The following is a 23,194-nucleotide window of genomic DNA, read 5'->3' as shown; positions in this document are numbered from 1 at the left end:
AGAGCTCATGAAATAAATCTAATTTTGTTGGGGATAAGTATGAGTAGTTAGATCATTGTTGGTAACTGCAAAAAGGTTACGTTATAGAAGAAAAATAAGTTGGGTGGGGGTATATAATTAAAAAAAAAAAAGTTCTAGAAGAACTTGGTAGTCAAGCAAAAAAACTGCAACAGTGTAAAAAGGCCTTCCTCCGACTTGTCTCTCTCTATAAAAAGGCCAGTTCCCTCTTAGCAAGGAATAATTGGTCTTTCCTGTTCCAAAGAAAAACCTTGAATCATCTTTTTCCTATAAACCCTATAAGCAAGTTCTCTCTTTTTTTTGAAGTTAATTCTCTGTTGAGATATACGTTACCCATTTCAAGAAGAAGTATGTGTGGAGGTGCCGTCATTTCTGATTTCATCTGGTCATTGAGACGAGCTTCGTTTGCTGAGGCAGAACCGAGTCAAGTCGGCTACGAAGGCTGTGTCTCCATCGAGAAGCGTGTCTGCTCAGGCTCAGGTACACTCCCATTTTTTGTAGATAATAAAGAACTCTCTCTCTCTCTCATGAGTGGGTGGATAATTTACTTTTATGTCGTCGACCTGAACTGAACAGTTGGTGGGGAAAAAAGAAAAGAGAAGAAGAAAGAAGGCAAGAATAAGAGAGAGAGGAAGAATATGTACAGAGGGATAAGGCAGAGGCCATGGGGCAAATGGGCGGCTGAGATTCGTGACCCCAGGAAAGGTGTTCGTGTCTGGCTTGGCACTTTCAAAACCGCCGAGGAAGCTGCTCGAGCCTACGACTCTGCAGCCATTCGAATCCGTGGCGGCAAAGCCAAACTCAATTTCCCTAACGACGATTCTTCTTCGACCAGAAGAAACTGCATCATCAAGAAGAATAAAGAGGTATGTGGTGGTGATCATTTGATGAATGCTTGCGATCAGTCTCCTCCTCCTACAGACGACACGGAAAACCAACAAGTCAAACAGTTGTCGGAGGAGCTGATGGCGTACGAGGACTACATGGGATTCTATCAGATTCCTTATCTCGACGGCCAATCCTCGACGGAAGATGTTCCTCAACTCAGCCTCATTGGTAATCTCTGGAGCTTCCAAGACAACGTCTAAGAATTTATTCTCCCGGTTTATTATTCCTTTCGAATTTATCCGGTTTGCTCATCCAATCTTTGTTATCATCATTCCTTGTTGTTTTACCATTAACATTTCAAGTGTAATAAATGAACAGTTAAATGTTACTTTGTTTCGATCTTAAACGTAAAGCTTCGATTCACTTTAACCCAAATAAAATTCAAGTTTCAAAACATTAAACCTCTCTGTACGTCACCACTACACCACTATTTGTTCTGAAGATAAAATTTGGCAAATAAAATAATATATTTTAAAGATAACCTCTGACAATAAAGTTATTGTCTCGGAGAAACAGTGGTAACGGCGGCTGATGAATCTGTTGGCCTCTCTGGCGTGCCGGACATGGTTTTTTATTTCAGCGGTTCAAAGGCGTCTGACCCCGTTTCGCCACGTCATCAGTTCTGTTCCGTAAAAGGCCCAGCAAAGAGTCAACAAAGCTTATTCTTTACAGCCCAAAGACTAGCCCAAAAATACAATTTAAAGAAAGGATTATACAGTCAAAGGATCCACAAGTCCCAACGAACTGGCTATGATCATTTTCAGGCCAAGAGGGTTAAGGACTTGTTTTGATTAAAACACACACAAAAGCAAACTTGTTCGTTACTATTATTCAACATAAATAATTGGATACAAAGCGAGACAACTCTCCAAAATCTGAGGACCAACGTTGCCCTCCTCCCAAGAATATTAAAATTTATAGTTTCTTTCAGGATTTTATCATTTACTAATAACCTATTGAAGAAGTACTTGGTCAATGAAACTTTGGCTACAAAAAAAACAACACATATCAATCAGAGGGACCGATCATCTTCTCGGGAACAACAAGTGTATCAAACTCTTCTGCCGTCAGAACACCCAACTTCAGAGCCGCTTCCTGGAAAAATTTTAAGCACTCAGATTTCACAAACTTATACAGACAAGGAGCTGTTCAGAATAAGGGATTTTGGTTCTGCATTGAACAAGATCCAAAATAGAGGAGTATATACTTCTCACATACAGATACATCCCTGAACATATTTTCTAGTGTAGCTTTATCAATTTTCAAGTATGTTTGATTTCAAGATGAAGAAGGACAAAGAGTTTCTTGTGTTTACCTTCAATGTAGATCCTTCTTTGTGAGCTTTCTTGGCAACTGCTGCAGCATTGTCATATCCGATTTTCTGGTAAAAGGAGACAAAGGATTCGAAAACTTAGCATACGTGTAACTTCATTTGTAATCCTAGTGGGAAAATGGATGACGTAAAGGCAGATTTTAATATCTGAAGACTTACCGGATTCAATGATGTCACAAGCATAAGGGACTACAGAGACATACATCAAAAAAAAAAACAAAGAATCAGTTCCCGCCCGTGATCATATTCAACCCAACAGAGACGTACAGTAGCTTACCTCATGCAATAGCTTTGAGATCCGTTCTCTGTTGGCCTCAATTCCCCTCACACAGTTTTTCTCAAACGAAGCTGAGGCATCTGCTACCAATCTAATGGACTGTGTCAAAGAGGCGAGATCCAAAGGTTCAGATTGACAATATTTTATATACAATAAAACAAAATAGATCCACAACGGAAAGAGATTAACGTACATGCAAAAGAGCGCTTGCGATCACTGGCTTAAATACATTCAATTCGAAATGACCATTTGACCCACCAACTGTCACAGCTACATGATTGCCCATAACCTTCAATTTTGTAAAATGCAGCTCAAAAGAGTTAGGAAAGAATTTAGATCCCTCTATCAGTAAGCATGCATTGATGAACATAACTTACCTGAGCACAAACCATAGTCAAGGCCTCACATTGTGTAGGATTAACCTTCCCCTGAGAGAAAGAAAAAGAGATTTAAAATCATTTGAATCAAAAGTAATGAAAACGACAGAAGAACAAATTTGGAAGACTGCATTTATACAGGCATGATGCTGCTTCCTGGCTCGTTTTCAGGCAGAACAAGCTCACCAAGACCACATCTTGGGCCACTATACGAATTTATGCTTTAACTCATAAGAACATATAGTAAAAAATATTTTTAAGAAAAACGAGTGGATACATACATACCTTCCAAGAAAACGTATATCATTGGCGATCTTCATCAAGGATGTGGCGATTGTGTTAAGTGACCCACTGGTTTCAACACAAGCATCGTGTGCAGCCTGGAAAAATCAGAATAATTAAGCAACTGATTTCATATATCAACCATTTAAGAGCATCTTAATTTGTTTAGGGACTAACCAGAGCTTCGAACTTGTTTTCCGCAGTGACAAACGGCAAGTTTGTTTCTTCGGCTACTGCAGCAGCTATCTTTACGTCAAACCTATACAAATATTACCAACAGACAACAGTTAGACTAAGAGGGGTTGAACCATGGGATGTGAATAAAGTTAGAAATGAGATATACCCTTTCTTGGTGTTTAATCCTGTTCCAACAGCAGTTCCACCTTGTGCAAGCTGGCCAAACATTTTTAGCAAATTAGAAACCAATGAAAAATTGGACAAGTAGAGGGAAAAGCACATCCTCCAAAGATATCATTTTGCCAAACCTGATAGAGGCGGGGTAGAGTGCATGTGACCCTATTAAGCCCATACTTAACCTGCAATCATGAGATCCAAATTTTGAAATTGCATATGATTTTCACTTGTGCAAGACAAAGACAATTTAGTGAACAAAGAACATACTTGAGTAGCGTAGCCACCAAATTCTTGTCCTAGCGTCAAAGGAGTAGCATCTTGAGTGTGAGTTCTTCCAATTTTCACAATATCTTTGAACTGGAAGGACTGCCAGAAAAGGAGATAAGTTTGAGAAAATTAACAAACGCAACAGATAGGTGAGGAGGAGTATGAGATATAAATAAATATAAACACACTGAAGTGAGGTCAAAAGTAATTTATGATACTATTTAGTGCAAGTTTCATGTTGCAATTCAGAGAGTAAGTGTGCAAGTTGAGAAGAGAGGAGAGACCTTAGAGTGGAGAGTGGAATGCAAAGTTTTCAAACTAGGGATGAGCCTTGAATTAATCTCAGTTGCAGCTGCAATGTGCATGACCTAGACAAAATCAATAACACAGAGCGTCAGTAGGAACAAGAAAGAGCGGAAGCAATGGAAAGAAGAAGCTTACAGTAGGGAAAGTGTCGTTAGAGGATTGAGATCGGTTGACATGGTCATTAGGGTGGACACATTTATCACCACCAAGAATCTCAGCTGCTCTGTTAGCAATGACCTAAAGAGCAAAAGACATAAACACAATGCCTCCTTGTATATATATATATAGATGTGGCAAGAGAGAAAGTGACCTCATTAGCATTCATGTTACTCTGAGTGCCACTACCAGTTTGCCAAACAACAAGGGGGAAATGATCTCATAGAGCAACTTCCTGAGCAGCTTGCATAATGGCTTTCCCAATTGTTGGATCAAGACCATACTCCATGTTAACCTAAAATCACTCAGCTCATCACCAACGCATAGATGACAAGAAAATCTCCATAATACCTTGGCGGCGCACTTCTTCAAGACGCCAAAAGCGCGGACGATAGGCTCGGGCATACGCTCGCGCTCACCACCGATCTCGAAGTTCTGAAGAGAGAGAGATCCCCGAACTTATCGGAAGGAACTTGGATCGGGCCGAAGGTGTCTCTCTCCTCCCTAAACGTTGAATAAGATCTCATAGCACGCCGCAGCGCTGTTCCGCTGGAGAGACGCCGTGAAGCGACGTTAATCGCCATTGTGGGGACGGAGGTGGTGGAGAGTTTCGATATGACAGACGGAGAGATTAAAGATAGCTACAACAAAAAAAAACAAATTATATAATAACACACTTGAGAAGCGATTCTACCGAATCTAACTTCCTTGCTAAAATAACTTTTTCATTTTACCGCAGTTAAAATAGCTACTCCATTATGAATCCATACTATAAAACAAACAACTCTTTACATGCAAATCTTTCACATTTTTTTTTTTTGTTTATGATCAGAAGATAAATCCAAAACTTTAATAAAGCAAATAACTTTGCAATTGAACAGCCAACTGCTACATCACGAGCATTCACATCATCCACTGACCTGTTTCCTTCACACACATTCACTCCACAAAGATTGTATGTCTAGTATAATTGGGATGGTAAATAAAAGCTTAGTTTTATACCCCTTTTTTGGTCAAGCAGGTCTCATACGTAGGAAACTGAATGGCAACGTGACTAATACCACCTAGTGCAGGCACAACTACACCCGCTCTCATTCCTTGTGTCTGCTGGAGGATTCAAAGACAACAGATTCTTATTGTTAAGCAGGGCAGGGTAAATACTTAACCGTTCCTTCTTTGATTGAGAAGAAGAAAAAGGTACCTGAAGACGAGTCTTGACAACCCAAAGAGGATGATTAGTGGCACTGGTCCAGAGGCAGCCATTACGTTAGCACCAACGCCGCTGAGTTTGTGATCCTCATCTAATTGCATGTGACAAGATTAACTCCCATTGTTTGTTTAAGATAACTGGAAGCAGAAACAAAGTAAAGACTGACCATTTGAAATTAAAAAGCTCTTGAGTTGGTCCTACATTGTGAAATAAACCTGCCAAAAAAAAAGGAAAAACTTACAAAACTTGTTTAGAACAAGCAATCTACTTCCTTTGCTCCAGGATCAAACAAGTAGTAGAACAAGTTGAACTCACTCACCGCCCAATTTCGAGAGAAGAGCCATGACGGTAGGGGTATAAGCCACGCATGCCTTCTTGCTTGAAGATATGCTCAAGACTCCCAACATATAACACTACCTGACCAACCAAAAGGCACATAAACATAACAGATTAGCAATTGAAATCTATTGGCGGGTGACAGCAAGACATAATAGAAAAAAAGGAGAAACCTTTGATGTTGGCCACGTGACCAAATGTTTCATAATCCTAATATCAGCTCTCATTCTCAAGCTCCTCCTGACCATCTCCAATCTCACAAGCTTCTTCTTCCTCATCACATGATTGCACGGAAACAAACAAACATGCACATCATCATCACATGATTGCAAACACGCATTTTTTTAAAAACGTTTAAAAAACAAGAGGGGAAAACTGTATATTGCCAAGGATTGATAGGAATAACAAAGTGATCTCATAAGTGTAAAAGTCAAATGGAACCTAACCTCTCTAACAATCATTCAAATAGATAGGATGCTAGTTCCTAATTGTTTCTACATTATGAATATACACATAAGCTTCTTCCTTTTTCAATCTAAGAAAATATAGAATATTGCCAAGAACTGATAGGAATAACAAAATGATCTCATAAGTGTTAAGTCAAATGGAACCTAACCTCTCTAACAATCAATCAAATAGACTGGACGCTAGTTTCTAATTGTTTCCACATTATGAAGATACACATAAGCTTCTTCCATTTTCAATCTAAGCAAATATAAAATATTGCCAAGAACTGATAGAAATAACAAAATGATCTCATAAGTGTTTTCACATTATGAAGATACACATAAGCTTCTTCCATTTTCAATCTAAGCAAATATATAATATTTGCCAAGAACTGATAGAAATAACAAAGTGATCTCATAAGTGTTTCCACATTATGAAGATACACATAAGCTTCTTCCATTTTCAATCTAAGCAAATATAGAATATTGCCAAGAACTGATAGAAATAACAAAATGATCTCATAAGTGTTTCCACATTATGAAGATACACATAAGCTTCTTCCATTTTCAATCTACGCAAACATTATATATTTGCTAAGAACTGATAGAAATAACAAAATGATCTCATAAGTGTTTCCACATTATAAAGATACACATAAGCTTCTTCCATTTTCAATCTAAGCAAATATAGAATATTGCCAAGAACTGATAGAAATAACAAAATGATCTCATAAGTGTTTCCACATTATGAAGATACACATAAGCTTCTTCCATTTTCAATCTAAGCAAACATTATATATTTGCCAAGAACTGATAGAAATAACAAAATGATCTCATAAGTGTTTTCACATTATGAAGATACACATAAGCTTCTTCCATTTTCAATCTAAGCAAATATATAATATTTGCCAAGAACTGATAGAAATAACAAAGTGATCTCATAAGTGTTTCCACATTATGAAGATACACATAAGCTTCTTCCATTTTCAATCTAAGCAAATATAGAATATTGCCAAGAACTGATAGAAATAACAAAATGATCTCATAAGTGTTTCCACATTATGAAGATACACATAAGCTTCTTCCATTTTCAATCTAAGCAAATATATAATATTTGCCAAGAACTGATAGAAATAACAAAATGATCTCATAAGTGTTTCCACATTATGAAGATACACATAAGCTTCTTCCATTTTCAATTTAAGCAAATATATAATATTTGCCAAGAACTGATAGAAATAACAAAGTGATCTCATAAGTGTAAATTCAAATGGAACATAACCTCTCTAACAATCATTCAAATAGACAGGATGTTAGTTTCTAATTGTTTTCACATTATGAATACATAAAGCTTCTTCCATTTTCAATCAAAGTAAATAAAGAATATTTGCCAAGAACTGATAGAAATAACAAAGTGATCTCATAAGTATAAATTCAAATGGAACATAACCTCTAACGATCAATCAAATGATGGGACGCTAGTTTCTAATTGTTTCCACACTATGAATATACACATAAGCTTCTTCCTTTTTCAATCCAAGTAAATATAGAATCTCCCCAAAAAAAAAAGATTTGAAAAAAATAGAAAAAGAACGAAATTAGATACCTTGAGCAATGGGGATTCTCATCTTTTCTTCCACCATCTATCGCTTGAATCTTCTCGGCAGACTTACTTCCTCTTTCACCTTAACTCTTTGCTGCAGAGACACAAAACACCAACCAACAGTCAGGCCTCAGTCAATTTCTACAAATAATCCGTAAATTTTTCAATATTTTTGATCAGAGAAACTCATACCTCTCAGTTCTGAATTTCAATGAAGTGATCTTAACCTGCTTCTTCCTTGATTTTCTGCTTCCTTCCCACTCTCAAATCACTGAAACATCATCAGATCAAACAAGTTGAGAAGACTATAAACCGGCTGCTGTCCCCAGGACCGAAGCATTGGGGTCAAAGACCAATTCATTTGGATTGTAATGGAGTGTAGTGTAGACTGTGTAGTTTAGATGGAATGAAGAAGAAGATATATATATAGATAAGGGAAAATAATGTTACCGTTACTAGTAAATGGCTAGAGTCTTTTGGTTTTCCCTATAAAATTATTTATTTTGTTTTTATAATCATGTCCGTTGGATGATAAATGCAATTTAAAGAGAACATTAAATTTTTTTTAAGCAAACTCGATAAAAGTAAATCCTTTAACACTAGCCCTCGGATCAAAACTTTTGCTTGGTAGAATAAGCTTATATTTCTAGGGAAACTGTTATTAAAGATTCATCCTTGTGGGATCTAAAGGAATGTAATGGCTAAGAATTATACCTGGTAATGTTGTTGACATTTCTGGACAACCCCTTGGTGGGTCCTCTTCTCACCACATTGGTCCAACAAGACAAGCGCAGGTATTCATTCCTCTCTGGCTTCTATTTGGAGAATTTCCCCAGCCCGAAATGGAAGCTCTCCACATTCACGTAACCTCATTGGTGGGTTCTATCAACTGCGCCTGACACGAACACGAATTCATCTCCTGTAACTGCTGCATCCAACAAGTTCATCTCAAGTCAGGTTTATAATCAAATCTACTTGGAGAAACTAGATCCTCTTGTGCCTTGGCGCAACATAGTCTGGCTTAAGCGTGGGGACAGATTGATTACCTGGGGGGGGGCAGCATTACAGAGGACAATTGTGGAATTATTAGGAGGAGGATGAGAATTAGCGGAGGACATATCTCGGATCTGAACAGAGAGGAACCTTATGGCCGAGAGAGAACGATCTCTGCTCAGATATTCCCGACACTTATTTCTCCCTCTCTCTTACGCAAGTCAACGGAGTTTTAATGAATCTGAAGAAAAACAGAACAGGCCGTGTTTGTGTTTTTCCTTTACCACGTGGGAGAGAGAGAGGCTGTCCGATTACTCAATTCAATATTCTCCTCCCTTTTTTTTACTATTTGTTTTCTCATTCTATTTACTTTAAAAAATGTTTTTTTACCTGAGCAAGTTACATACAAACCTGGCCCCTTTTAAATTAAATATAGTTAGCATGGGCCACGTAGAATCCAAACTATAACGTCAATGATTAAGATTACTACGGAATCTCTAATAATATTTATTAACACAATTCACTAAATCATCGAATCGCTCTATATGACGGTTTTGACGCGTCACCTACTTGTAACATGTGACATTGCTGGTTTCACAAGATCATAACCACAAGTAAAGATACGATTACAAAGCGTAGTTGGTCAAGCAAACAAAAATAGTCAACCAAATAAGTATACATTATTTCAATTTATTACGTTTAATTTTTTGAATTTCCGTTGATTATTTAAAATTTAAATGGTTTAGGTGATCAAATTTCTCCTAATGCCCCTATAAATTTAGGTCAAATCTTGTATTGTCCCCGGTGAAACCATTGTCTGGCTCCGCCACTGCCGTAAACTAAGAATTTAACAAGGATAAAAAAAGGGCAGTTAGATGTTAGGCCGTAAATGCAAACCATTTTTATGTATGAGTGGATAAACTATATATCTGATTAATTTATTATTTTATAGTTTCAGAAAATGTAAGTTTAACACAGATTACAGTCACAACTCTTAAAATCGATGATCCACATACATATGTAATTCGCTAAGCGGTGAGAGTACATGCAATAGAATCAGAGGAAGGTTTAGGTACATTGCGGTGAACCAGAGTCCCCTGCGCCATCAACATGGATTTGTAAATCTCCACCAGCTTCTTCTCCTCATACTCCCTCGACCTCGACGCTATTGCCGGAGAATTGGCGAGGCGCAGCATCATATTGACGTAAGAATCTCGAAGCCGCGTTAAAAGCTTCTTAGGGGACGTCTTTCTCAAGACCCTCAGCTTCCGCACTATCTTGATCCTCCTCCAAAACCGTCTCTTCCGGGTCGGATCCGAGTTCGACTTCTTAGCCGAGCCATCTAGCCTTTCGTATCCTCGTCTTGACTTCCGCCAATACCTTATCTTCATCACACTCTCTCACTCGATGTATATATCTCTTTTGTTATCTATAGATCTAGAGAGAGAGGAATGAGCAGTGGAGACTTTTAGTTAGCGAGAGGGAGACTTTTTGGTTTGTTTATAAAGAGCACGGATCTATGTGCATATTCCACTACGTAAATATCATGCGATATATTTATTTTATTTATCCCGGAATAATTAAAAATGGTTCACGTAGGAAAACATTAAATTTAGGTAAGCTTATTGAGTTTCTCACCCCAACAAACAACGAATGATGTTCAAAAAAAAAAACAAACAACGAATGATGATATTATCCAGAATGGAAAGTCAACACTCAAATTTAAGAAGCATGCAAAAAGACTTGGTTAATTTGCTACTTTTTGGGGGAAATAAATAAATTCATTAAAAAACGCAATGAGATGCGCGTTAACAGCGAGATAATTGCTGGTTGCAATAAATGTGTAGTAATACCCTCAACCTCCCCTCCCCCCTGAAAGAATCGTGAGCGTTGGATCTCTTTTCCTCCCCCTCTCTCATGTGAACTACACTTTTATTGTTGGAAAAATACAACCGAGTTTTATTCCTAGGCCTTTTGAAGTGGGGACTGTAATGTCTACAACCATGACAATGTGTTTTGGTGTATTTTGTCTAGATGATGTTATAATTGATATAAAAAAGGAAAGAACAAGTTTAGATTGATTCATATAAGTGTCATGTATGTAGTTGTAACTTTGTAAAGAATAACTCACCAATGTCAACTCACATAAGGGAATTATAAGAAATGAGAAAAAGAAAGTAAAACTATTATGATTATCTTCGGTACTTTACCAAAGAGAAAAGGAAACTTTGGTTCAAAAGAGTTTCAAAAATGAAACACAAATCTCAACATAAAATCACCAGGACGCCAGATACTACAAAACGTATCTCAGTTAATATAAAGTGTCTATCGACTCCAAAAAAAAAAAACTGTACTTGTCTCCATCATATTTTTAACCAACCTTAATAACTTTAATAATAAAAAGAAATATATATCATAGTATAACTAACTAACTAAATGTTGACAGTACTTCTAATAAACTGAACATGTATTGTTTTCAATTCATTTTTTTGTAGCATTGTACTTGGTGTTACTCATATAAGCCATACTAATTTCTTAATTAACGGTTCTTAACATATCTCACTGTTCAATAAACCTACCTATTTATTGCAACAGAATGATCTAACTAGTGTTTACTTTTTCTGCTTTTAACTTGACCAGAACTTGCATCTCTTTTGGGACAAGGGCATTTAGAGAATAGAAATTCATAAAGTAAGACCCAAAGTACATCTCCATTGAAAAATATCTAAACATGTTAAAGACCCACAACAAAGTAACCCTTTATGTAACTCTCTCGAAAAACAATGTAGCTTTGTTCGTAACATATTCATACTTCTTGTAATGAGCATCAAAATAAAACCAGACTTGTTAAGTCACTCCTGTGACAAAAGAGTGCATTTATATTACATACATGTTGAACTAAAGCGACCCGATCTATAACATTGAACCTTGTGCTGGTGTGACTCTCACCCATAGAAAACCGATTTTTCTCTTTTCTTTCCTAGAGTGAAAAACTCTTACATTTTCTTCGCTATATATATACCATCTTATAGAAAAAATGGCCACAGCCTAAAGGAGTTTAGAAAACAAACATACTATATTATCATCATCAACTTTGTGAAACCTTTCTCAACGTTTTTTGTGATTTTACCTCGGAGTCGCTTTATCTTAGTGCTATAATTAGATTAATTTCGGTTATTAGTGTTTATATTATATTAGAGCAATTTTTCAAATAACTTTTAAAAAAAAAGTTTTTGTCACAATAATAATTTTTTTTTAAAAAGATCAAAATATCATTTTTTATTTTAAAAAAATCACAAAACCTAAACCCTAAAAAGTAAAAGATAAATATTAAAATTTTCAAAATAAAATAGGACTATATTGATCAATTTATTTTTAAAAAACTTAAAACTGGATATTTGAGTGAATTGCCCATACTTTTTTGGTTTTTAATTATAGAAGATCCAATTTTTTGTCCAATCAAGTTTTTGTAAAAATACAAGGAAAACTAATAATTCCTTTTATAAAAAACTAGTAACTTATATAAATAGGCCATAAGTTTATACATAGCCCATGAAAACGTAAGTTTACAGTTTTGGCGGGAAAACGTAAGTTTACAGTTTTGTCGAAAAACCGCGTTTTTGCGGTTTTGACGGGAAAATGCGTTTTTTCGGTTTTGGCGAGAAACCGTGTTTTTATGGTTTTTGCCGGTAAAATACGTTTTTGCGGTTTTGACGAGAAACCGTGTTTTTACGGTTTTTGCCGGTAAAATGCGTTTTTGCGGTTTTGGCGGAAAAATGCATTTTTACGGTTTTGACGAGAAACCGTGTTTTTACGGTTTTTCCCGGTAAAACGAGATTTTTACGTTTTGGCATGAAAATACAATTTTTGATTTTGGCGAAAAATCACGTTTTGTGGGTTTTGTGGAAAAACGCGTTTTTGTGGTTTTGGCATGAAAACGAGATTTTCGTGTTTTTCGGTTTTGGCAGAAAAACACGTTTTGGCAGGTAAACGACAAATTCGTTATCTCAAATTCGTTATCGAATTTGATAAATAGCTCTCTCTCTCTCTCTCTCTCTCTCGCGGGAAAAAGTTGCAGGAAACCCTAAACCGATCCCAAATTCGTTATCGAATCGAGATGGCAGGAGGAGGAGGTGGGTAGTTTTGGATTTCAATTACTTTTTGTAGATTAATGGTGATTGATTAATGTGGTAGGTGATGCGGCGTTACAAAGGCGGACGGGAGTGTGGTGGGACCTGAACTCGTGTCCGGTTCGTGTGCGTGGGTGCATAGAATCAGCGGTGCACAAGCAGATGGGTCATCGTTCTAAAGTCGTCATCTATGCCATGGGCAACCTAGAATACATCTCTAGTGACCTCTTGGAAGAGATAGCTTCCTCTGGAATCCTTCTTGTCCACGCTCCCTGCGGTGGGAACGACTTCAGAAAGATAGACGGCCAGTTATCCTTGACCAGCAGCCAGTAGCTCAGAAAGTTTTTGTGGGAGAGTTTGTCTGGGAAACTTTATTGAATGACAACATCACATGTGAGATGATGACCGTGAATGAAGATGAACCTCTCTGCATTTGCGACATATGCGATGACACTTTCGAAATATGTGCCGAATTCATCACTCATCTCAAGAGTGAACAACACATGAAGGAGTTGTCTGATATAGTGCCTAGAGACTCCTGGTACTGTAAGCCTATGCATTTTTGCCATGTTTGCAATTATCCCGGCTACGACGAATATAACATGCTCCTCCATAACCAAAGTGAAGATCATCATCGCAAGGTAAAGCATCCTTGCCTCTTCTCTACATTTATATTGTATAACCAACTCTCTGTATCTATAAAAAATTTGATCCCATTTGGCCTTCGTTTTGTAGTTAAGTTATTTCTTTGTTGTTCACTCACACTCTATTTTCCCGTGGTTATCATATATTATATATATATATTTGAAATTGAGCTCATACATGTTAGTCTCGTGGAACTAAAAGCGGCCCGATCTATAGCATGAACCTTGTGCCGGGTGTGTGACTCACTCACCCAAACGTTTCTTTTGTTCCCTAAAGTGACAACTCTTACACTTTCTTGGGTGTATATAATATCTTTATAGAAAAGAAAATGGCCACAGCCTATAAAGAGTTGAGAAAACAAACATACTATATCATCATCTTTCTCAACGTTTTTGTGATTTTATCTCGGAGTCGCTTTATCTTAGAACGCATATGTGCGTTTGTACCAAAATAAGATTCAGCGTTTGACAGCATTGCATCCACGTCGTGCTTAAACGACCCCATACTTCTGTAGTACCGATTCTCTACTCTCTGGTGAATCAGCTCTGGGTATAAAGGAACTGGGAACCTGCAAAAAATTTTAAAGTGTAACGATGCTGAGTGGATGATTCATACCGCTACTACGTACACAAGAATATCCACATGAGTTGCCACAAAATAGCATTGCAGAAGAGAGCAAAGCGTACCTATTGCAGAAATCCATCTTTTGAGCAGCTTCGTTTAGCTTTTGGATTCCATAACTATCCTGATAGTAACAGAAAAAAAGTAACGGTTAAGAGGCAAGCAAAGATAAAAAGAAAGAAAGATAGAGAAATGGGCAGGAGAGAAGACAAAAAAAAAACACCTGATACTTGCTGATTGACTTCACTAGTCCAGCAAATAAAGAAAGTAGTTTCTCTCTTGGCTCTTCGTCCATGGTAGAGATTTCCCAAGGAAACTGGGGATTGTCAAACTCCCAGGGGCTGTGGAGATTCGTGTCCCCAGTTTCATAGACAACTTTGTATCTCTCCCATGGACTGTCTGGGAAGTTAGGGCACTTAACCTGTGAAGCCTCGATCCTTCCTTCCCACCAAGAACCGCCTTCACTGGATTCGTTTCTCCACCACACACGGCATTCATCTCCGACTTCCCAGTTTGTCTTCATTGCAGCATCGTATCGAGTCTTCTCCACAATAAAATCCGGAAAATTAATGAGGTCAGGCAGTGTTAGTTGGAACTCTTTGCGGGAGGCATGCGACGAAGAAGAATCCAGAACCCTGAGAGTCATTTTGCAGCAGCTCTCGCCAGAACCAGGATATGTATCGTAGTTGAGTTTCTCGACTTTACAAAACTCTACCGCTCCTAGGTTTCGAGGAAGGTACCTTGATCGGTCGCTGTCATTTAATTCTCTACTGTCTAGGAACTCTTTATGACCCTAAGAAACGACAACCAGAGAAAGCTGTCATTTAATTCTCTTGATCTAAGTAATTAATACATGAAACTACCAGCCAAAAGAAAAGAACATACCTGCTTGAAGTAAACAACTTCATCCCCAAGCTGGGGTATATAACGGCAGCCTTGCTCGTGTTCTGACAACATCAACCATGAGACTTTCCTTGCCACATTATTCAACCTTATCCCGGTATTAAGACTTTGTTTGCTGGTACTTGCAGACCGGGACCTTGAAGTAGAAGGCCATTCTTCAAGTGATGCACCATCATACGCGCTTGTGGAAGGAATTTCTTGTTTCTTTACTTTATCTATAGACCTCAAACGTAATACACTGTTTCTTGCACTAGACTGACTTGAAGTGGCCTTCAGTCTCATAGATCTCTTCCTACGTATCACATCGGCTGTAGCTTCTCCAAACTCAGCGTTGTGAGCAGGAGAGTTTCTAACATTATCTCTCACAGGTCCAGAGTCCATAACAGGATTCATGGAAGAGGGAGCTGTGGATGCAAGACCTTCTCCACCATCTCCAAAATCATCTGCTACCTCATCAGGCTCTATTTTTAGAGGACTGCTGGGGTGCCGAAGCTTTAATCTCAGTCGTCGAACTTTCTTCGGAATAATCTCCTCGGCTTCCATGGAAGTATCTACATCACAATGTCTTCGCTGAACACAGAATGGTTCAACAATTGACAAATCTTCATCCCTGCAAGAGAAAACAATGGATTAGATCGTTGATATTTAATATAAGCATAAATTTTCTTAGTAATCATAACCAGATTTCTTTGCCGTACCCATTAGATGTTTGGGCTTCTACAATGTTCTCAGACTCGGCTAATTTGGTGGATTCACAAAGAGGAGTCTCTTCCCTCCACTTGCACATAGTCTGGTCCTGATCTGAAGATTTTATCAATTGATTATTTGCCTTTTCTCTCTGTGGCGTATTCATAGAATGGGGCACATCCTGACACCATGACGCACCTTTTGCATCTACAGAACTTGACCCAGCTTCTCTAGAGTATATACCAATTACTTTGTGATTATCCTCCAAAGATTTCGAAGAAACATGCTCCAAATCAGCTTGACTCATTACACTTCTCTTGCTTTCCACAGACTCTGTTGGCTTCTTAACCGAGATCTTTACAATCAATCTTTTCTTTTGTTTGTCATTTGAAAGAGATTCCAGCTTCTGAGATGGCTTTTCCAACTGTTGCAAAGGTGATGCGCTTCTATCAGAGTCACTATTGGATGAATCATCAGCTTCATCCGAAGAGCTTCCAGAAATCTTTGAAAGCAAGGACCGAGCATTTTGCGCGGCTGCTCTTTGCGGTCGTGATTCCTTGACATCAGAATATCTTCTTTTTGAAGCCTTCACGCCAATTCTTCTGTTTTTGATTCTCTTATTTCCAAATTCGGAGCTATCAATCTCATCCAAAATCCTCTTATCACGCCTTCCAGATGAAGTAGCCACATCAGCCTGAGAAAACGGGAGTTAGTCAATAGATAACAAATAACAAAATCGCATGAGATGAACAAAACATACTCTAGGATGTTGTCTTCGTCTTTTCCGATTATAACTATTTTCGTAAATATTTTCCATGTCACTGTCCTCGGAACTGCACTCAAGTTCATTTGAAGAGTTGGAACATGGGCTTGCCTTAGCTCCATCAGAGGAAACTTCAGCATTGTACTCCGAATCATTGTCATCACTCAGAACTTCATGTTCTGGTTCCCAGTACATAGCATCTATAAACTCAGGCAGTGGCTCGATCAATCTATCCAGATCTGCCAAAGGAGGCATAATATAATCTTGACCTAGACTAAAATCAGGGCCAACAGAAAACTTTATCGAGGAAGGACGCCATTCGACTCCTAATGCACCCAGTCTGCGTTGCTGAAACATTGTCTGGTCAGGTTCTGGATACGGAATCATACCTGAAAATTTTTAAAACAAACACCAAGAATATATGCCATGAATAACCAATATCTTGCATAAAAGACATAAAGATAAGCTTTTGGGTACAAACTTGAATCACAAAGAAGATCTTGAAGGTTCCTCCGATGGGGAAGAAGCTGAGTCTCCTGCACCGTGGAAATTATAGCTTTAAATTTAGTCACAATGAAACTGCAAGGATATCATTCATACATCTCCGCCTTTTTAATTCGATAAATGCATAAAAGTGTGCATGTTTCGGTGAGCTCTCTTTAAAAGAACGCAACAATAACTAGAAGCAAAACAGGAGATACAAGTATTTGAAACCAACCTGATCAAGAACATGTCCATTGGTATCTCGAATAAGAGGACGGTAATCACCAAGGAAGAACTTACACAAAACAAGAAAAGACAAAGGATCAGAAAGCAATAGAGGATCACTAAAAACTGCAGCCATATATAAGAAAAAGATTATGCATTAGGGATGCAAAATCCACAATACCTGGTCGTATTTTGCAGCTTTTTGAGACTCTCCTTGTCCCGTGTTTAGAAAATATATCTGGCCAACTTCATCTGAAAGCACAATAGATGTCCCATCTCTACACAGGGCCAAGGACAAAAACATCATAAGTAATTGATTCCATACACTTCGCTTGACTAAATAAATGATTTACAAACAGATGTCTTGCTAAACGAAATATGAATATTGTATATCACACTGGAAATGCATAACATGACTATTTCCTCTAGTTTCAGACTCAAGAGTCGAATGCATGTGTTAACAGAGACTATTGAAGATCTTATCCTGCATGTTCTATCAGTCACTTACTGTGAAAACTTTCCATCAACCAACTTAAATCGCCCGATATCGTATACTTTGATTGGTATACCCTCCCATATCTAGAAAAAAAATATCGGAGGTAAGTGATGCTACTAGTAAGATCAAGGACTATTATTTGCAAAAATAAAAACGAAACTCACATCCCAGATGATTGTTTTCCCATCATAGCCGGCGCTCATAGCAATCCGTGGATTGAATGGGTGAACATCCAAGACATAGGACTACCAAAAGGACATAAGTGAGACAGATCATATACAATATCAGTAATTCCCAAAGCAAGTTGTGGGAAACTTGAAGATAAACGCAATCGAAAGAATGGACATTCGGAGAAGTTCAACATCAAATGAGAACTACAATAAACTACAGTGAAGCATACAATTTTTTAAAAATAAAAACTAACATACATCCAACTAAGATATCAGGATAAGAATTAGAAATTTATGTGACTATTACCGATTCACTGTGACCTGTTAAACAATGCACTAAGCTACCATCAGCAGCATTCCAAACACAAATCCTGCAATCTGAATAAACACCGACACGTTAATGGAAACAGAAAACCGTAGTAAGTTCACGTAACACAAACAGGTGGCCCGAAAACACCGCTTTTAGGTGCTTTGTATTTAACTAATCACGACTGAAACAAAGTGAGACCGGGAGAAATTCATCAAAACTGAAAATCCATGCATTATAATATTTCCTCAATGATACTTACCCATGATAGCGGCAAGTACGAAACGATTATCCAGGCTCCATATAATCATATTGACACCCCGTGGTGTTGGAAGAAGCCTCTGGCGTGGCCCTCCTCGAGGAGGTTGTGGAGGAAGTGGAGGAGGTGGAACCTTCAAATGATATCCTTTCGTCCAGCGTCCAGATTTCCCCTGAAAATGTAACATAGAGGAAGTTGTGGAAACTGATATGGAAAAAAAATATGATGTCATTAACTTGTAAAGCACCATTGCATTCCGCCACAGATTGAAGAAACTTACGTGGAATTTACGTGATCTTGGTGTCCAAATAATTGCACTACCATCACGAGAGCAGGTTACTATGTTGTCATGACAAAACCTAGTTAATGAAACGTATTAAACCTTAACCAGATCCAAAGTAAAAATAGAAGGACGGTAGTGCAATGACTAACACAATGAGATACAAACCAGGAATTCTTAAACTTTGGGTAACTATCTTCCCTCAGAGTCTCAGTTGTAGATGATCTTGGAGCCACAGCACAGCCACTACAGAAAAACGCCCTTTAAGATTTTGTTCTTGTTTTCGAACCAACAAAATGCATAATCTAAGAAAGGCACCATGTTCACTGGAAAATACCTAAACTGCACATAGTTTACATCATTCTCATGGCCACGTAGAACATCCAGTTCATGAGTCGGCTGTTCAGCATCATCCAAATTAGATTTTGAGGCACTCCAAACCTGCAAGATTATGGAAATACTGACAATCAGGACTAACAAGCAAACTACAACCAAATATCACCTCCACAGTTTCCACATCACGAAGGAGGATAACTGAAGTTAGAAATTTAACACAGACCCTCGCATTGCTGTCAGAGCTACCCGTGACGAAAATGGTTCCATTAGCATTGTACGCACAACATAGTATTTGATGACTCTTTGATGCATTGCTTGTAGATGCCGCGTTAGAAGATGGAAAATTGCTTTTTCCTAAGAGAAACTTCCAATGAAGTCCATAACCGAACATTTTATAACATTGAACAAAACATAATAGTGTACCACCTCCTTACCAGTGCCAGCATCCAACGGATTTGGAACATAGATTCGAGGAAGCCACTGAGAGTACCTAGCATCCCAGATCCGACAGGTTCCATCATCTGATGACCTACAGAGGTAAGAAAAGCACAAATACCTGATTACCAATGTACGAAGCAGTATGAAACATTCAAACTAAACATCCAGGGGGTGGTCTTGAACAGATAAAAAAAGTTCGAAAGGAACTAGTTAAAATATAAACATATTATCGTGAGTTCTGTTTTTTTTTTTTTTTTTTTTTTAGTGTTTCAAAAAAAAAAAAACAGAACTCACGATAAAAGTTGGTAAACCGACGCCTGTCTGGGACTGAATGCAATCGCAGTAACAGCTCCAGTATGTCCCCGCAATACAGAAATTGGCATTCCATCAGGCAACCTCCACTGTCAAAAAGCAATAATATCTAACTGACAAATGAATAAAAACTGTGTAGACATTATAGACTGGAAAATTGTATTCTTACAACTCGAATCACAAAATCGTTTGACGCTGATGCTACCAAAGCATTGTTTGAACTAACGGCCAAGTCTGTAATGTCACCCTACAGGAAACATGCATAGGCGATAATTATTTTTTATAGACGGGTCAACAATTCTTGTCTTAAAAAAATGGAAAACAATAGCTCACTTCATGCCCGCGGCAGCTAGCCAAGCAAAGCGCAGTTTCCATTGACCAAATTTTGACAAGCCGGTCATCGGAACCAGTGATAACATATCTTCCAGAACGATCAAATATAGCTGTGCAATAAGAAGGAAAAAAAGCCACAGTGTTATCGTTCTACCCAACAAAACATTCTATAAAAATAAATGGAGCTCCTACGATGGACATACTGCATTGTGACTTCCAGATACTATAACAAGATTGGTATAAATTTCAAGGTTGCACAAGTAACAAAAACAAAGTATGGAATTCCCACAGACCAGAGATCCAACACAATGGATTTATAATGGATATCATACCGCAGTAAACGGCATTACGATGTCCTCTGAGCTTCTTTATATTTTGCATCTTTTGAACCATTGTTGATGGTTTTGCAATTGCATGACATGCTGAAATAATAGACGGAGCACGGTGGTGTTTTCTGAAACCTCCTCCAATTTCTCTAAGACTTAGGCCACGCACTTGATCGGCATGCATATGCGGCCAACGTAAATATGATGCAACATGGCTAGCTTTCTGAGACTCTGTAATTTTATCTTCACAAAGGAAAAATAACAATTAAAAATCAATGGCCTACGTAAGAACTGGAGAGGTTCAAGAGACTTTCCAAGTTAAAACATCCCTAACGAGAGATTTAATATCTCCTGCATGAACTACTTCAGCAAAAATCCAAATATAAGTCATGTTACCAAGGAAAGACTATCAAATCCAGAAGAAAAAAGTTCTGATATGCACAGCCCTAGAGCCACTACTAAGTTTTATGCATTTATGAAATTCTTTCCAAGTCCCAGAAACAAAGACACGAGGGACATGTTGCCCTTAATGGCAACGATCCATTCTACAAACAACGTGGGACCGGAATAAAATCAACTGAATAGCATGCAAAATCAAAGATATATATATATATATATATATCCTGTTTTCAATACATCATGTCGACAAAGAAGCATGGTTTTGATTTTTTGTATCTTAAAAAAAGGTAGAAGGATAGGAGTTACTACTTACGATGGACAAGTGAAAAGGAGCCCGAACCCAATAGCGTAGGAACATCAGCAGCAGTAAGAGTATGTCCTTCAAGTCTCAGGTGTGAAGGAAAAGGTGGGTTTAAAATGAGTTGTTTGAGAAGCTTCACCAAGTGATCCTTTTCAATATGAGGATACCTGCCCGGAAAACAAACATGAAGTGATGGAAGGAGAAAATAGTTGGGCAAGCAATATTCTGATGGACCACACACATGTTACATTACATGATGACATTTGAAAAAGGTATGGGAGTAAAAGAAGAAGAAGAAACCTCTCAACTAAGTTATCATAAGTCAAAGGGAGCGAGATGGCATCATCAGCAGGGGCAGTGAAAGTGCCACTTCTTGACCAGGAGGAGTGATATCTACGGGGCAAAAGCCCCTTCTCCAAAATCTCATCTCTCAGAGGCCCAAAGGTTCGATCACAGGGGCCGTTAGAAAGAAAATGCAGTATAAGGAAATAGACTTCCCTAAGGTCCATATCTACATCGGCTGGCGAAGAATGGCAGACAAGAAGCCTATCCTGTCGCTGAAGAGGAGGAGCATTTGCTGGAACAGAATCCAAACAAGGAGTAGATGATTTGTGAATCCAATCCATGTTATTAACTCGTCTCCTGTGGAGGAGGAGGACACACAACTCGTCAAATAAAATGGAGCATCATGCACAACAGTAAATATATAACTAACTAACTAACTCTTTTCAATTGAGGATCATCTATCAATAATATACTGAGAAATTAACCCTATTCTATCACTAATCTCAATTCGATAATCAAAATCCCTAAGATCGCATTTGGCAGCTAAAAAAAGAAAGAAAGAAAGGGATAAGTGCAAACCTCCTACAAGCTAGGGTTTAGTTATGTCGAGCTACCCTCCCACGAGTTGCTAGAGATATGAATCTCGATAAATTTCAAGGACGAATTGCCAGAGAGAGATGAAATAGCGAATGATTCCGATTGTGCCGAAAACGAGAAGCAACAACCTTACATTCTACGAATCGTCTGCGTCTCCTCCTGGTACCACATCGCCCAGGTCTAAGCGAACCAAGGAAGAAAGGCAGTGACCCCTTTTTTTTTTTTTTTTTTTACCGCTGCGAGTTTTTTTTCTGGGTGATGCGAATTTGGGAAAATATTTTACAAGACTTTTTTTAATGAGGAGGAAAAGGAAAAGAAACTCGGCTACGTATGCGTTTGAAGACAGATATACCCCTCACTTGCCTGTGGCATCTTCCTTAACCGTATGAAACTTCAAGGGTATGCATGACTTTTCCTGGTTAATGACGGGCGGCTGGGCCAAAACACATGTCTGCTTATCTTTTCTTAAAATTCGTTTATTACTTACTTACCCCATGAACTGATACTGAGACGGTACCGATGCAATTCCCGTTAATCTCTACTTTTCTTACCGCCAAAAATATATAAATGAAACCAATTCAAACTTTCAGATACAACACGAAACCATGAACACAAGTTACTCATGCCCTCTTTTGAGTACTAAATATAATTCATCATTCATTTGATTAAAGATCATATATTTTAACAAACAAAAAATTGTTATAGATTTTTTGTTACATTTCGGTTTTTCAAATTCAGGTTAGTTAGATCACGATTAGCTTCACTTAATCCTTGTGGGGTTAATGTTTCTTAGAGGTTAGGACCGTGGATGAACATCTTTTCTATATGCCGAATAATAAATCGGCCCATGTTTAACAAAGCCCAAAATGTTTGCGTAGCCGATAAGTGTTATCCAATTAACATTAGGCATCAATATAAATCAATCGTTAAATAAATACATTTGCTTCATAATAAAAATCTTATCGCCAAATGCAATATGTCGGATATGTTTTGGTACATTGCAAATGTTTGGATGGATTCTTTATTGCTTCCACGGCTACTTCTACTCAACT

General features: G+C 38.0%; 4 protein-coding genes across 5 annotated transcripts; 1 reads left to right on the top strand and 3 right to left on the bottom strand.

The window, feature by feature from the left end:
* The first annotated feature begins 137 nt into the window (after window positions 1-137).
* On the top strand, window positions 138-1,252 carry LOC106394796 (ethylene-responsive transcription factor ERF071). The gene is made up of 2 exons (XM_013835350.3): window positions 138-498; window positions 595-1,252. The coding sequence occupies exons 1-2, from the start codon at window positions 369-371 to the stop codon at window positions 1,104-1,106; spliced, it is 642 nt and encodes a 213-aa protein (XP_013690804.2). The 5' UTR covers window positions 138-368; the 3' UTR covers window positions 1,107-1,252.
* A 459-nt stretch (window positions 1,253-1,711) lies between these two features.
* On the bottom strand, window positions 1,712-9,136 carry LOC106394343 (fumarate hydratase 1, mitochondrial). Its single transcript, XM_048778865.1, is given in 26 exon segments — window positions 1,712-2,001; window positions 2,222-2,287; window positions 2,399-2,428; window positions 2,517-2,615; window positions 2,710-2,805; window positions 2,894-2,944; window positions 3,033-3,099; window positions 3,179-3,273; window positions 3,353-3,434; window positions 3,519-3,568; window positions 3,661-3,711; window positions 3,797-3,895; window positions 4,081-4,164; window positions 4,238-4,339; window positions 4,413-4,553; window positions 4,610-4,716; window positions 4,719-4,899; window positions 5,261-5,365; window positions 5,460-5,559; window positions 5,635-5,683; window positions 5,788-5,885; window positions 5,978-6,073; window positions 7,857-7,947; window positions 8,046-8,124; window positions 8,568-8,781; window positions 8,900-9,136. Coding segments are annotated over 18 exon segments (1,581 nt in total). The 5' UTR covers window positions 5,354-5,365; window positions 5,460-5,559; window positions 5,635-5,683; window positions 5,788-5,885; window positions 5,978-6,073; window positions 7,857-7,947; window positions 8,046-8,124; window positions 8,568-8,781; window positions 8,900-9,136; the 3' UTR covers window positions 1,712-1,914.
* A 617-nt stretch (window positions 9,137-9,753) lies between these two features.
* BNAA04G27010D lies at window positions 9,754-13,563 on the bottom strand. Its single transcript, XM_048778864.1, has one exon. It carries the CDS (start codon window positions 10,235-10,237, stop codon window positions 9,875-9,877), a length of 363 nt encoding a protein of 120 aa, XP_048634821.1. The 5' UTR covers window positions 10,238-13,563; the 3' UTR covers window positions 9,754-9,874.
* A 249-nt stretch (window positions 13,564-13,812) lies between these two features.
* LOC106392330 (PH-interacting protein-like) lies at window positions 13,813-23,030 on the bottom strand. 2 transcript variants are annotated; one of them, XM_048778861.1, is made up of 25 exons: window positions 22,125-23,030; window positions 21,561-21,902; window positions 21,273-21,427; window positions 20,567-20,803; window positions 20,235-20,344; window positions 20,071-20,148; window positions 19,884-19,990; window positions 19,586-19,680; window positions 19,375-19,505; window positions 19,153-19,256; window positions 18,984-19,061; window positions 18,816-18,894; window positions 18,539-18,707; window positions 18,277-18,347; window positions 17,964-18,044; window positions 17,812-17,882; window positions 17,485-17,581; window positions 17,314-17,373; window positions 17,077-17,131; window positions 16,593-16,984; window positions 15,844-16,526; window positions 15,128-15,755; window positions 14,466-15,035; window positions 14,308-14,366; window positions 13,813-14,189 (listed from the first exon to the last, which is right to left on the bottom strand). In XM_048778861.1, exons 2-25 carry the CDS (start codon window positions 21,884-21,886, stop codon window positions 13,988-13,990), a joined length of 4,638 nt encoding a protein of 1,545 aa, XP_048634818.1. In that variant the 5' UTR covers window positions 21,887-21,902; window positions 22,125-23,030; the 3' UTR covers window positions 13,813-13,987. The 2 variants fall into 2 exon arrangements, with proteins under 2 accessions (XP_048634818.1, XP_048634819.1); XM_048778862.1 differs by having other exon boundaries at window positions 20,567-20,791.
* Window positions 23,031-23,194: the final 164 nt, after the last annotated feature.

Source organism: Brassica napus, chromosome A4, assembly GCF_020379485.1.
Source record: "Brassica napus cultivar Da-Ae chromosome A4, Da-Ae, whole genome shotgun sequence".
In the NCBI taxonomy this organism is placed as follows: Eukaryota; Viridiplantae; Streptophyta; class Magnoliopsida; order Brassicales; family Brassicaceae; genus Brassica; species Brassica napus.
Note: the sequence above shows the minus strand (reverse complement) of the source record. Positions and strands in the feature narration are given on the sequence as shown.